The sequence below is a fragment of the Trachypithecus francoisi genome, unplaced genomic scaffold, assembly GCF_009764315.1.
Source record: "Trachypithecus francoisi isolate TF-2019V2 unplaced genomic scaffold, Tfra_2.0 Lachesis_group1, whole genome shotgun sequence".
NCBI lineage: Eukaryota > Metazoa > Chordata > Mammalia > Primates > Cercopithecidae > Trachypithecus > Trachypithecus francoisi.
In genome coordinates, this window is record NW_022681454.1 from 71,055,633 (window position 1) to 71,072,023 (window position 16,391).

Below are 16,391 nucleotides of genomic sequence, written 5' to 3' on the forward strand. Positions count from 1 at the left end.
GAGCAGAGCATTTCTGATTCACCAATATTCTGTTTGTATTTGGTGTTATAATGTTTACTCAGTAGCTGAAACATTTATTCATAGTCAGTTATAACCAGGAAATCAACCATTGAATAAACTGCTATTAATTTTGCACCAGAGATTCATGTTTGAATGACCATGCATTTCATAGGTTTAAATACCAAAAGACTAATTATCCCAAAGGCCCCATTAAAAGGATAGCATAGATTGCAATCAAAAACAATCCTAACATTGCTCAGTTCAAAAATGATCTTCAGCTTTTGATGATAAAGGATATTTTTATTTCTCTACCTATTGTACTCACTGAGAGTATAGGTCATATATAGATATATATTTATATATACATATGTGTGTATATGTATATAAACACACCTATATAGACCTCGCAAGCAATTTTCCCCAAAACCTTAGAAAAATAAACCTGAACAGTTTCTTATACACAAAGATTCATTATTTTATAAAATAAAACACAAATTAAAAGTTTATCTTCCTAATCTCTGTTCAATGTTGAAATTTTCTTTTTCCTTTTAAATAGTATTTTCACAAAATGCCCTTATTAGCCTTATTCTAATAGCTTCACTTCACATTCAAAATGAAATGTGCAAGAATAATATTTTTTTCAGTCTGTTTTTTTTTTTTTTTTTTTTTTTTTGAAACGGAGTCTCGCTGTGCTGCCCAGGCTGGAGTGCAATGGCCAAATCTCAGCTCACTGCAAGCCCTGCCTCCTGGGTTTACGCCATTCTTCTGCCTCAGCCTCCCAAGTAGGTGGGACTACAGGCGCCCGCCACGTCGCCCGGCTAGTTTTTTGTATTTTTTAGTAGAGACGGGGTTTCACCGTGTTAGCCAGGATGGTCTTGATCTCCTGACCTCGTGATCCGCCCGTCTCGGCCTCCCAAAGTGCTGGGATTACAGGCTTAAGCCACAGCGCCCGACTCAGTCTGGTTTTTAAGTTTCTAATTGCTCATTCTGCAAAACAATGCTGAGATTAAAGTAATAAGAATTGATGAGACTCAGAACATGTGACTCCAAAATATGGCACATTGGCATTTGAGAAAACAGCAAAAGCAGGAAGGTAATTCTCATCTTCACCCTGCCTTTTTCTCCTGATGCAAATCAAACAACTGAGCAAGAATTTTCTAACTTTCCCTTGAATCAGGTCATAATATTCTCCTTAAAGAATGTCCAATTCTCAATTCTATACTACCCAGAAGGACAGTGGAATGTGAATATTCAGATCATTGGAAAGGCATAAATGAACAAATTAATTTTTAGCGTTTACATCAACCTAATTTACATCTCCCTATACCTGGAAGGAAGGATCTCAAGACACAGAGATGCCTAGAACAATCTGAACAAATGCCTTGCTAAGTTCCCCCCAATGTACTACCATTAGATAATTCCCCCTTTGTCCAGTTGCACTTTCCCACGACTGTCTCCTCTTTATCAAACCTACATATAAAAAATACAAGTTTTTCTGCTTCTTGGGGTCATTACCAAATGCTGCTATCTCACATAAAACTTATACAAAATAAATTTTTATATTTTTCTCTTGTTTTTTTTTTTTTTTTTTTTGAGACGGAGTCTTGCTCTGCCGCCCAGGCTGGAGTGCAGTGGCCGGCTCTCAGCTCACTGCAAGCTCCGCCTCCCGGGTTCACGCCATTCTCCTGTCTCAGCCTCCCGAGTAGCTGGGACTACAGGCGCCCGCCTCATCGCCGGCTAGTTTTTTGTATTTTTTTAGTAGAGACGGGGTTTCACCGTATTAGCCAGGATGGTCTCGATCTCCTGACCTCGTGATCCGCCCGTCTCAGCTCCCAAAGTGCTAGGATTACAGGCTTGAGCCACCGCGCCCGGCCATATTTTTCTCTTGTTAACCTGTCTTTTGTTATAGGGGCCTGAGTCATGAACCTAGTTATAGATCAGGAAAAGAAATATTTCCTTCCCTACAGAAACCACACATAATCATAATAGACACCTTTGGCCAACTACAAATTTAGCCAACTTATAGGAAACATTTGTAATGTGTTCTTGTGTTGCTCAGGAGACTTGGAAGACACCAAATCCAATCAAAGTGATCAGTATACATTTCCAGAACGAGAGTATATCTAAAGAAAGTTGAGTCTACTCAACTGCATTTTCATTCCTCTGAAGTGTTAGTGTACTAACATCTATTAATCAATGTTTTCTCCTAGATAGTAAAATCCTAGACAAGGACTGTATTATATTTGCTTTGTTCACTTATAATTGTTGAGGATATGAAGATACTCATGTATAGAATTTACAAACGGCATAGCTGCAAGAAAAAGAATTTGCCAGCCAGAATTAAGCTAATGATTACAGTTGGCACACAGAGATATTTCCATTCATTAAAAAGTCTACTGTATTGTGCTTTTCACAATCTAAGTTTGTCCCAAGCCTATCCAGTTCCTTTTGCTATGATTTTATGCTCATTAAGTCACTTTCTCATTATAAATCCAATTCTCAATTCTATATTACCCAGAAGGATAGCAGATGTGAATATTCAGATCACTGGAAAGGCATAAAAAACAAATCGATTTTTACTATTTATATCAACCTAACTCAAGAATTTTGGTTTAAAGAAGTAAACACCCTGATATTACGTTCACCTTCAAATTAACTGATCAAGTTTTGTTTTTAAACTGCCAATCTCATACCCATTAATTTGGTTCTTGAGGGTATCTCTTTATAAATGCAGATGGACTTTCTCTTTTAAAATGCTGTGAAATGTATACATGTAGAATAAAGTTTACAGCCAAACATTTTCATTGTTCCTCCTGCCTTCTTTGTTTCTTTCCTTCATTTCTTATAAAACAAAACAAAGCAAAACAAAACAAAAACTAGAGAGCTTGCTTCTGAGGTTGTTCTCTGTCATACAAAATCCATAAACATAGGTATGGTTTATTGCTTATAAATTACAACATGCTTACAAATTAGAGCATGTCAGCCAGAAACAAAGTGCATTTACATTGGGATTACAGTTTTCACAATAAGTAAGAGAGTAAGATAGTCACAATCATGCCTTGAGCCAATAAACAGCTTTACTGAGGAACAGAAGCATGATATTTCAAGTATCCTGGATTACTTGTTGTTTTGTAAGACTGATTTAGTTTCATTTCTGAATGACTTGCTACTCAAATATGGGCTGACCCAATGAAAAAATGAAATGTTTTCATACCCACCTCTATGAAAAATAAATAGGGATTTTATAGATTGGGATTTTATAGATTATACCCAACTCACCTCTTAGTGATGATGCAAAAGTTCACACCTCAAGTTGCACCTCCTTCTTAGTCTGTGTTCCTCTTGTTTGACAGAGCATTGGCCCTGCCAACGCTTTTATGTTTTTCTGTTCCCACCCTTCTGCCCCTCCATGAAATTCCTTTATTTCAGTAAGGTACATTATCGTTTTTCTATAAGGTGTCCATGCATGCCATCACAACACAGATATTCAACAACTTAACACATTTATAAAAACGCAGAAAGTACCTGGACATAGGCTCTGCAAGAGCGCTCTCTTTTCTGAAGCTGAATCCATTAAGACAGCAGATTAAACACAGAATAGAAAAAACAAGTTAGTGACAGAAGAAAACAAGAAAAATAAAAGAACACATCTACACAAAACACCTTATTTTGTCATTCACTGCTTTTCAGAAGAAAATGAAAGCTAAGCAGCAGCAAAATGTAAGCAAGCAATGGCTTGAAAAATAGTAGCCAACATCCTTTCAGAACAACCTAAGTGAAAACTGTATGGTACGAAGTTGTTAATGATAGCAAGAAATCTTTGAATACATTTAGTAGAAATTAGTAAAAATCAATATACTTCATTCATCTGAAATGATTCATTTCACATTAGGTTAGTTATGAATTTATGGGTGACAAAGACATGAAGTTAAGGAAATTACGTCAAAAGTTTGGAACCCATTTTTCGAAGATTATTTGTGGTTTACAGATAATATAAATGGTTAATGTGCACCACAAATCATATGTTCTTCATATATACAAAAACTTCTGTTTATCAGGAAAAAAGAAATGCCCATTCATTATGACTCTTTGATTCTAATGGGCACATACTAGAGGTAGCTAGCTACTGATTAAAAAAATGTGATTATTCTCCTGATTAATCACTGCTTTTATTTCTTGAAGAATTTCTTTCGACAGTTTTGACCAAAAATCAAATGATAGAGACTTTGGTGGGATAAGAAGTATATTTCTGTTTGTTTGTTTGCATAGAGAGTGATGCCTTTCTGGGCAAAAGGTTAGCAATAACTCATGTTATGTCCCAAACATTATTTCCTGGTGATAAAATGAATAATTAATAACAGTGTATCCACCATGTTTAAATAAATGAGCTAAAATTTTATAAATTCACTTGTGGGTTTTCCTCTTCTTTCCTATATATATATATATTTTTTCCTTAGTAGCCTTGATTGTTGAAGGAGAAAATTACCCAGTTTTAAGAAGCAGTTACCCAGATGCCTTTTGTGTGGCTTATACTCTCCCAACTCTAATTCATGCATTCTTCAATGAGCATAGAGCAGTTACTCCTCTAAAGAATTAAGTGAGGAATGAATGCAAGTAAATTACCAGGGCTGTCATTTGGATCACTGACTTGCATCATAGTTTGCAGGACTCTAACACTCCAGAATTTCAATATAGAGCACAGTTGATTTGTACTGAGTTGACTTTTCAAATCTGATGGGTTATAACTGCTTCAGGGAAAGTGGGAACCACAGGAAATGAGAGCAAGCCAGCAAGCATGTGAATAACCTTTGCCCTCCCTTCTCCTTACCCCATCATGCAAATTAACATATGACAAACCACATTATATAAACAATTGAAAAGAGCCAAATGGGTAACAAAAGAAAGCATTAAAAAGCTTCACAAATGGAAATTTGTCCATTATTTAGTTATTTGATATTCAGAGTAGGCAAGCTGATTAGCTGTAGCTAGTTAGAATGTGACATTAATTGCCAGCTTTACCTGATATTGTCAGACATCAACACCATTTTTAAATAAAGATACAAAGTACTGCTATAACAAGTCATGTTATGGATATGTAACATTAATAGAAATGACTACATCCAGTACATTACGATAACAATAGCTGGCAGCAATATTCATTAATAGCATCCAGCCAGTCTGGGCAACAACGCATTAAAATCACAGCATGCCCAGATTGTATAGGTAGCTGTGGATTATATTCCATCAAGCAATTAGTTGTGATTCTATCAAGGGCATAAGTGACAAAAATAACTCCTTTATGCTCAGAATGAAAAAAATAATAATTTTTATCGAATAATAAAACTGTACCTGTTTTCTGTAGATGAAATTGCAAAACAAAACAAACAAAAAACAAACAAACAAACAAAACTGTTTGCCAGATAAAATATCTGGCTTTTCTGTGTTGAATAATCATTATTTAGAAAATGTATTTCCTTTTGATGAGTGAAATTCTTAACCTAGTAAGACACAGAAGAACTAAACATATTAAAAGACTACTTTGCAGTCATTTTCATTCTAAACGAGAATGTTCTTTTAGTGAATTCCATAGAGGAATATTAATCTGGCAATGTCAAATTCTTCTTTTTTAAAGTAGTAAGGCTATCATGATATTCAAGGATTCACTAAAATTCAGTTTCAATCATTGAACATCTCTACTACACAAATGCCAGCCAGTCAGGGAACACATGTCATTTGAAGGTAGCTATGCTAATATGTTTTTTTTTTTGAGACGGAGTCTCGCTCTGTCGCCCAGGCTGCAGTGCAGTGGCCAGATCTCAGCTCACTACAAGCTCCGCCTCCCGGGTTCACGCCATTCTCCTGCCTCAGCCTCCCGAGTAGCTGGGACTACAGGCGCCCGCCACCTCGCCTGGCTAGTTTTTTGTATTTTTTAGTAGAGACGGGGTTTCACCGTGTTAGCCAGGATGGTCTCGATCTCCTGACCTTGTAATCCGCCCATCTCGGCCTCCCAAAGTGCTGGGATTACAGGCTTGAGCCACCGCGCCCGGCCTAATATGTTTTACCATAGAGTTAATTCACCATGTGATATTTGGTTACACAAGTAAATTATATTATTTATAAATATATGAAATATATTTTATATGTTTATGTAAATAAATGTCTATTTCATTTATATAAATATAAATGAAAATTCATAAAATGTATTTTCCCTGAAGTTAAAAACATAAATAATTTTTTTTTACTTACAATTCAAATTTGCTGGAAAATATTTAAGCTTTTAACATTTTAATGTTAGTGATACAAAATCTGAGTGATTTCAAAGTCAAAAGGAAGTAGAAATTAAACAATTACTTGCCTTATGAATTTTTTAAAAGTTTTATTAGGGTAAATTATCTCAGTTTTTAAATAATCTATAATGGATGTTAGAGATCCATCCATCCTTCCAGAAGAAGATCTGTAATATCGTCTTGTTATTATGTTCTAAAGTCTTACTTATTGATTAGACATTTGTTTCATTGTCAATTATCTTAACATAAAAGTTTGAAAGAAAAAAGAAACTGCGTTTATGTACATTAACCCTCTCTGAATTTAGCATACCAGAATAACTGCCATGGAAAACAGAATTATAAATTCAAAATATATAGAGAGAAATTATCATTTACCATTTCTTTAGATTAAGAACAACGTAGTTCTATTATAATGAAATAACAAAGGAATTGAAAATAACTGTTGATTATCTTTATAATGATTATATTCTATAGAAGGGGGAAAATTAAGCAGTGAAGTCTTTCTTATTTTATGAAAACTTTAAAGACATACACACACACACACACACACAGACACACACACACACACACATAATTGGGGTCCTTACCTTGTTCAAACTCCGGGCAGCGCTATCTTTTCCACCTGGGGTCAAGTTCCGAAGTTGTACATCCAGGAGGCCTACCAGCTGATCCATGGCCCGGACAGAGTAGCTGATGTCCCCAGCATTCAAGTGATTTCTTGTCTGTTCAGCCAGCTCTCTAGCAATGTTGGCAGCTGTCTCACCAGATTTCAACTATAATTTTTAAACAGAATACAAAGGAAAGAGATCTCACATAAATACTTTTATTGGTTTCTTTCAATGATCATGTTTGCATGTAATTGTAATGATTGATTCAAGAAATAGTTGTTAAACTCCATCTTCATCTGGAATACACTCCCCAATTTTTCCTGCGAATTCATCTTTTTCTTCAAAACTTGACTTTAAACTCATGTCTTCAGAAAGTTCCTCCTGAGGAAACTTACTTTGAAAAATCATGTTTACCTTAATTATCTATTTGGGTAGTTAAGTCTAAGGTTGCCCTATGGTTTTCTCTGTGAGTTTCTTTTTTTTTTTTTTTTTTGAGATGGAGTCTCGCTCTGTCGCCCAGGCTGGAGTGCAGTGGCCGGATCTCAGCTCACTGCAAGCTCTGCCTCCCGGGTATATGCCATTCTCCTGCCTCAGCCTCCCGAGTAGCTGGGACTACAGGCGCCTGCCACCTCGCCCGGCTAGTTTTTTGTATTTTTTAGTAGAGACGGGGTTTCACCATGTTAGCCAGGATGGTCTCGATCTCCAGACCTTGTGATCCGCCCGTCTCGGCCTCCCAAAGTGCTGGGATTACAGGCTTGAGCCACCGCGCCGGCCTTCTCTGTGAGTTTCTGAAGTTGACTTAGTTGCTTGTGTGTTGTGGATCCCCAACCACATTGTAAGTTTTCAGAGGCACCTACACATTTTCCTTTGTGTCTAGTTTAGCACTTAGTTCACAGTGAATACTCATCAGCTGCTAAGCTCTGTGAAAATTCTACCAGAAATAAAATCTGGGCTTTTCAAAGTGATTTTCATCTTCTTACTAACTGAATAAGGAATTTCTCTCCCGGTATGTTATTGCTTAGTTTCCAGTATTTTTTTTCTCTGAAAGTACATGCTGATTTTTCAAGTACATTCTACAAGAATATGTCAAATTGTCAACACTCCAAAAATATTAAAATAGATAAAGACCTAATACGTCATCATCACTAGAACAAATTTGTTAGCCATGGGTAATTCAAAGGTAGGAATATATATTAATTGGTAAGAAAGTCATGAGAAACAAGAAAGAAGAAACAAGAATGAGTAAATAAGTGTAATTTCCCAAGTTATACTCTTCTTTGTTTTGAAATTAAAAAAGTAAAACAGGACTATCACACATTTACAATAAATAAATAAAAAGTGTCCAAAGTAAAAATAATGAACACCTCTATTTCACCTTTCTATATTCTCACTTTCTAGAGACTCTTTATTTATTTATTTATTTATTTATTTTTGAGACAGAGTTTCGCCTTTGTCACCCAGGATGAAGTGCAATGGCGCAATCTCTCGGCTCACTGCAACCTCTGCCTCCTGGGTTCAAGCGATTCTCCTGCCCCAGCCTCCCGAGTAGCTGGGATTACAAATGCCTGCCACCACGCTCAGCTAATTTTTGCATTTTTAGTAGAGATGGGGTTTCACCATGTTGGCCAGGCTGGTTTTGAACTCCTGACCTTAGGTAATCTACCCGTCTCGGGCTCCCAAAGTGCTGGGATTACAGGCATGAGCCACTGCGCCCAGCTTTTTTTTTTTTTTTTTCCTTTAGTAAGACAGATCTCACTGTCACCCAGGCTGAAGAAGTTCAGGGGCACAATCATAGCTCATCACAGTTCACTGTAACCTTGAACTCCTGGGCTCAAGGCATCCTCCCAGCTCATCCTCCAACGTAGCTGGGACTACAGGTGTGCACCCACTATGCATGGCTAATTTTTTTTTTTTTTTTTTTAATTTTGTAGAGATGGGGCTCCTGGTCTTATGCTATCCTTCCACTTTGGCCTCCTAAAGCGCTGAGATTATAGTTGCAAGTCTCTAGGAGTTTGTTAATAATTTGATATTATCTTTTCAAACTTTAATCTGTCCTACTGTCAGAGGCCTTCCAACCATAGTAACTGCATTTTGAGTGAGGGCTAAGAAAATGAGGCCGGGACTTGCTGACTTGCATTCTCAGAAAGTTAGGCATTCCTAGCTTCTAGATATTTATGGTTAAGGGAACAAACTAGTAATGTTTGCTAAACAGACCCAACCTTGGGAGATATCACGATATCTAGAGAACAAAGGCATTCCTAATTTTGCTTTAAAGACAATAATACCAATTTTTGCAAAATATAGTAATTCAGAAAAGTAGCCGGGGGCGGTGGCTCCCAGCACTTTGGGAGGCTGAGGCGGGCGGATCACAAAGTCAGGAGATCGAGACCATCCTGGCCAACATGGGGAAAACCCGTCTCTACTAAAAATACAATAAATTAGCCGGGTGTGGTGGCAGATGCCCTTAGTCCTAGCTACTCGGGAGGCTGAGGCAGGAGAATGGCATGAATACGGGAGGCGAAGCTTGCAGTGAGCCAAGATCGTGCCACTGCACTCCAGCCTGGGTGACAGAGCAAGACTGCCTATCAAAAAAAAAAAAAAAAAAAAAGACAGAAAAGAAAATTAACGCTTTATCACAAACCCTTGGAGCACAGCACATCTCCCCAGTATCTCTTTTTATCTCGTATATAAATACACACACACACACACAAACACATATACAAGCACTGGGCTGGGCACGGTGGCTCATGCCTGTTATTCCAGCACTTTGGGAGGCTGAGGCGGGTTTATCACGAGGTCAGGAGTTTGAGGCCAGCTTGGCCAACATGATGACACCCCGTCTCTAGTAAAAATACAAAAATTAGCCAGGCATGGTGGTGCGTGCCTGTAATCCCAGCTACTTGGGAGACTGAGGCAGGAGAATTGCTTGAACCCAGGAGGCGGAGGTTGCCCTGAGCTCAGATTGCACCACTGCACTCCAGCCTGGGTGACAGAGCCAGACTCTTACCTCAAAAACAAACTAACTAACTAACTAACTAACTAACTAGAAAAAATATACGTATACAAGCATTTTACCTAGGGTGGATGCATTCCTCCTCTTACTTTTGGGAACGTCCTACACTGCCTATGGAATAGCTATCCTTTCACCACTGTACTTTCTTAATCAACTTGCTTTTGCTTTGCACTGCGGACTCGCCCTAAATTCTTTCTTGGGCAAGATCCAAAAGCCCCCTCTTGGGGTCTGGATGCGAAGCCTTTTCCTGTAACATCATTACTATTTAAATATATAATAGTGTCATTATGTGCAAAATTATTTTCTTCCCCTTTTTAAAGGCAGTCCAACACAGTAAATGGGAACACAAAGAGAAAGCCATACTCTCTGTAAGTTGTTTCACTACTGGGTATTCAGAAAGCTAAAAGGGGGACAAGTAAAACTCTTATTTAAATAGGTAGATCTACTTGGGATGCTTAGCGTTTGTATCAGGATTGAATGTTAAAGAAACAATAAATTAATTAAATTGATTAGAATACCTAAATTATTTACAGTCATATTCTCATGTATATAGAAAAGCCTAACTCAAAAAGTAAAAACAAAACAAAACAAAACAAAAAAGGTTTAATATCATTAAGTGGTGGCAAGGTTTGTTTCAACGAATATCACCTCCATAAACTACTATTGGTAGTGTATAGTTGTATTGTTCCTATTACAGTAAATTACCACTGTCCATTAAACTTTGACATGTGAAGACTGTGTAACTCAAAGTATCAACCATAAGAAATAATCCCACAGATATACAAAGAGAAATGTTCAAGGATGTTGATTCCAGCTTGTTTATGACAAACAATAAAATGGATTATGATTATATAAAACTCTGCAGGCAGATTCATACCCTGGAATTTTTTTTTAATTAATTTGTTTAATTAAGCCAGTCAAATTTGGCAGTGAGGAGGTTGTATAGCAAGTATATTGACACTAATGTTAATAAATTCTGATAATCCACTACTATCTGATCCATGAAATATTCCATACCATGAAATATTATCCAACAATTTAAAATTATGAATGAGATCAATAATGTGAAGATTAATCTTCAGGCTATATTGTTGAGTTAAAATAAATGCAGATATGAAAGTTATTTACATACACATGCTAATAAATATTTGCATGCTATTGAGAAATATAAACACACTACATAAGTAACTGTAAATATGCTACTTGGGAAAAATAAATAATATATACAATATTTGTGTTTATTTATATATGTGCATTTCTATGTATTTAAATATATAGAACAAAGCCTAAAAAGGGAGAATCAAAAGAAAAATCCTTACCTATAATGTTAAAATTTTACCTGAAAAAATATGTTAAACAATTTTTATATAATCAATACTTTCTAGAATTTTTTTTTTTTTTTTTTTTTTTTGAGACAGAGTCTTCCTCTGTCTCTGAGGCTGGAGAGCAGTGGCACGATCTCAGCTCACTGCAACCTCTGCCTCCCCAGTTCAAGAGATTCTCATGCCTTGGTCTCCTGAGTAGCTGGGATTACAGGTACATGCCACCATGCCCAGCTAATTTTTGTATTTTCAGTCGAGATTAGGTTTCGCCATGTTGGCCAGGCTGGTCTCGAACTCCTGATCTCAAGCCATCAGCCCGCCTCGACCTCCCAAAGTGCCGAGATCACAGGCGTGAGCCACTGCACCTGGTCCAACTTTCAAGAAATTCTTAAAATAGAAAATATCAGGACTGAGTATAAGAAATTTGTCAAACATGGTCAGGGTCTTTTTACCTAAAATACTTGTAAGACTAAAAGGAATACATTATAGGGTTCAAGGATATGTATGTCACAAATTCAATGTAGATCAAAGTAGCACTCGTGGCCCACTGGTGGGTCATGAATGTACTTTTAAGTGTTCATAAGGTGATATAAATGTGATTAAAGTCCATACATTTAAATTTCTGTACATAAATTAGGGCTACTTACTGGTATTATAGTAAATCAAGTAACACATTCTAAAATTCAGTGTTCATTAATTAATTTAGTGAGATGCTAGTATAGTGTAAGTATTCAAATTCAATATTCCATCAAGAAGTCTGGACACCTGATACAACTGATACTTTGCAAAACTCCCCCACTGGGCATAGAGATATCTAAGATAGCTGGAATTCCTATAATTTTCCAAAGGGACATTATTTTAATGAATGTGCCATTCATAGTGTCTTGCAGGTTATAATTTTACACCTATTATACTCTTATAATAATGAATATGTTTGCAGAATTACTATTGTTTTATTTTGTTAATCATGGGTTCTTATGTAATTATTTTGTTGTTATTATTAAGTTTTTTTCTCTTTGTTACCACACAATATCATTTCTATAAGAAAAAAAGTCAGTTTGATGGACCTCTGAGGTTTTATGATTCACTTAAATATACTACGGTGACAAAAGTTTGAGATCTACTAAATTAGGTAATCCTTTTTTCTTCATCAATACATCTTCAAAACTAAGGATACAAGTATTGACTTTAGTTACATCTATCGGTGATCATTATGAATAGCAAAATTGGTCATCAAATAGAGAAAAAAATAAAATAATGGTACTGGTATGTTCCTATTGTAATTTCATTTCTTTTTTTTTTTCTGTGTAGGTATACAAGTATAGTTTTCAATATGAATTATTACATTATTGGAGTGGGAAATGAAAAGGTGGAAAAGAAGGCCTATGTAATTCCCTTATAGAAAAATTTATCAATATAAGAGGGTGGAAAAAAATTAAACATTTTCTTTATGTGCAGTAATGAAAAAGTTGAAAATGTAGATGACCAACAAGTCAAAAGGTAATTGTTCTCAATACAAAAGATAATAATGAAGGCCAGGTGGATGGCTCACACCTGTAATCCTAACACTTTGGGAGCCTGAGGTGAGCGGATCACTTGAGCTCAGTAGTTCAAGAGCAGCCTGGGCAACACATTGAAACCCCATCTCTACAAAAAACAGCCAGGCAAATTCATCTGTCCATATATGTGTCAACAACAGTGTAGTTTTATAAATCAATAAGTAAAATAAGAAAACCACTAATGGATTATCTTATAAATAGTAACTGTATTTTAGAATTCAAGAGTGGGTTTTTTTTTGTTGTTGTTGTTGTTTGTGAACAATAAACTTAATCCTTCAAAAGAGCCCTGGAATTCAATGTTTAACAACAAAAATGTTGGAAGGAAAAAAAAACTGAAGTGCAAATAGATTATAAAAATATTTGTAGGCTAGGCATGGTGGCTCACACCTGTAATCTCAGTACTTTGGGAGACCAATGCAGGAAGATCACTTGAGCTCAGGCAAGATCACTCCAGCCTGGGCAACATAGGGAAGCCCCATGTCTACAAAATTAAAAAAAAAAAAAAAAAAAAAATTATCAGGGCTCACAGTGGTCCCTGCTACTTGAGAGATTGAGGTGGGAGAATTGTTTCATCCTGGGAAGTTAAGGCTATAGGGAGTCATGGCCATGCCACAGCACTCCAGCCTGGGTGACAGAGTACAGAGTAAGACCTTGTCTTTAATGAATAAAGAAATAAATATGTTTATAGTAAAAATATGACAAGTACCTTTTTAGGGTAAAATAAAAACTGCTATAACAAATTATTTTCTGACCCTCTATTCTTTTTTTTTTTTTTTTTTTTTTCTGTTTCCCAAGCTGGAGTGCAGCAGCACAATCACAGCTAACTGCAGCCTTGAACTCCTGGCCTCGAGCAGTCCTCCTGCTTCAGCTTCCCAAGTAGGTGGGACTACAGGCCCTCTCTTCATCTTAAAGTGAATAAATCATAGCAAAAATGTTTCATTCTTTCAATGATTCTTTGCACACTTGTTATTTCCTGAGGAAATAAAGATGAATCTTATACAACTCTTGCACTCATGGGGTTGGGGTGAGGTGTGTAAAAGATCATATGAGTTCACAACAATTCAGTTGTTGTGACAGGAATGTGTATGAGGTATTATGGGAATAGAGAACAACCAGAAAGCTGAGGGACGGCAAGAAGTAACCACCAAGTGAAATCTTAAAAGATAAGTCGAGGGATACAAGGTACAACGGAATACTAATCGGTGCTATTGAGGGGAAAGAATAAGCCAAGAATATGATACATAAAAAGTAAGATCTAGAATAAACATGGCTTGAGTAGACATAGTACTAGGTACGATAAGAAGAAAAAAACATTTTTTACACTTTCAGAATCCAATATTGCTACCTGCATATCTGTATGTTTTTGTCTAGCTATCTCCATCCGCTTATCCATCCATCTATTATTTCAATGATTGTTCATTCAGCCTATTTATTCATTTGTTTTTTGATAAACATTTGAATCTCTATAGCCCTGTGCTAAGGTCAGTGTTGAATAAAATGCTTTCTCATGAGAGGGAGTTTATATACTAGCCATGGAAATAGTTATTAAAAATTTAACTGTACAAATACATAATTTTAATTTTGTTGAGAGCAATACAGAATCCCAGTATGGTAGAGTAGTTTGAAGACATTTTAACCTGGCATAGAAATGCTTCTCTGAGGAAGAATGTTTAATTTGAGATGGAACAGAAAGAAGAAATTAGATTGGGATGTGGGTGGGGGCATCTGGGCAGAGGGAACAGCTTTTAGGAGGGAGGGGCATGCAGTCTTAGGGAAATTGCACAAAGGGCACCATATCTGGAGTTTAGGCAGCTGGAGAGGTGAGCAAGGACAGGATTAAGTAGTTCTGGTTTAGAAGTTATGATGAAGATTTGGGGAATTATGTTAAGAATAATGGGAAGGTCCTGAAGAGCTTACATGGGATATGCCTAATTAGGTTTGTATTTGAAGTCAAATTCAGGCGAAAGGATTAGAGGGTTCAGGAGTGAATGAAAGGAGACCTGGGTGAGGAGAAACTGCTATGGATTGGGGTAGTGGGTATGGAGAGAAGTAAAAAGCAGTGGCCTGGCCTGAGAGGAATTTACAGTTACACCTGACAGGACTAGTGTCTGACTGGGTGCAGGAGGTGAAGGAAAGGGAGGCAGCAAAAGCCATCCTTGGGTTTCTGGTTTTCCTAATTCCACAGTGGTACCATTAACTGATTTCTCCCATAGCTGCTCCCAATTCAGTTTCATGGCCACATTTTCTGTCCAGCTGTCACGGCCCACATCCTCTCCAGTGGCATCCAAAGTGAATCTCTTTCTGATCACCCTGTTTACTTCTCTTACTCCAGTTATTGTAGACTATAATGATCTTATTTCCATACAAATATATATATATATATATATATGTTGAATGTGCCTCAAGTTTTCTGTGCACATAGGCAGGGCTGAAATACATTTATTCTACATCTCATAGCTTAAAGACCTCACTAACTTCTTTTGCTAAATTCTACTAAAATTTTTCTCAGAAATAAGCAATACACACTGAGAAATGTTATGAGTTTTGTGAGGATTAGTAAATTAATGCCTGTATTGATATGGTGGGATTATATCTAGGACTTGAATCAGGGAGGGAAAATCCGGCAGCTTTAGTTAAAAATAATAATTATGACAGAGACAGATAATATTTTAAATTTTGATACAAGTCAAAGCAATTTTTTAAAAATCAGCATTGAGATTTTATTATATCAACCACTAATCAAGGGCCAAAACAATTTATAAAGGAATTACACACAGTGTTCAAGTACATAGCTACCTTTTCTTTGAAAGATCTATTTTACTATAAATCTGAGTCAAATGGGTATATAAACAACAAAATGCTTCTATCCTACAATTAAACATAAGTTAAATAAGTGTAAAATTTTGGAATTGCCACTCATCTCTGACAAAATAAAGAAGCAATTTACTTTCATTTCATGCTAGATCTAAGGAAGATAAAATGGGGAATTTAAGATATAGGAGACAGGATTCGACCTAGTTTCTAGGGGAAATAACTGACTTATGTTGTAAAGTAGCAACATTCTTTCTAGATTTTCACATCCCTCTTCTTTAGAAAGTCAGGAATAACCTTGCATTATCTGAAAATCTATCAGTAACTTGTATACAAACAGAAACAGAGGCACTTTGGTTTCTTAGAAATAGGAAGAGGCTATTCTCACCATTACAACATTGACAATTCTTTTCCATGTAATAGTGGAATCAGGCAATGGAGTAGGAAGCTGACTTCCCTTTGCATGTAAATAAGGAAGCTATATAGAATTATACTACCACCAAACTTGAAGTGAAAAAAGATGGGTGAAGTTATAAAGCACAATGCTTTCTTTAAAAGTATGCAAAATAGTCTCCTTTTTGAAAAATTGAGTGCAAGCTGGAGATCAAGCTGAGGCAAGAGACTATGATTTTACAGCAGTCATTAAAATAGTTGAGAAATGGGATATTTTGCCTTCATGTTTCAGGAGGCATGGCTCTGAGCCAACTTGTTGGCTTTCAATAAAAACCCGAGACTTTTTTTAAAACATTAATTTGAAGACATATATCTGTCTTCCAATGTATGTAGATATG

General features: G+C 36.3%; 1 protein-coding gene across 4 annotated transcripts in view; it reads right to left on the minus strand.

The window, feature by feature from the left end:
• Window positions 1-16,391, minus strand: part of ADGRL3 (adhesion G protein-coupled receptor L3) — an 888,015-nt gene that overhangs the window by 162,628 nt on the left and 708,996 nt on the right. For 3 of the 4 annotated variants that reach the window (XM_033214560.1, XM_033214561.1, XM_033214563.1), the window contains 2 exons: window positions 6,875-7,060; window positions 3,526-3,564 (listed from right to left, as the gene is read on the minus strand). In XM_033214560.1, coding sequence (XP_033070451.1) covers window positions 3,526-3,564; window positions 6,875-7,060 — 225 coding nt within the window. The remainder of the gene's footprint in view (window positions 1-3,525; window positions 3,565-6,874; window positions 7,061-16,391) is intronic. The other variant, XM_033214562.1, reaches the window with a different exon arrangement.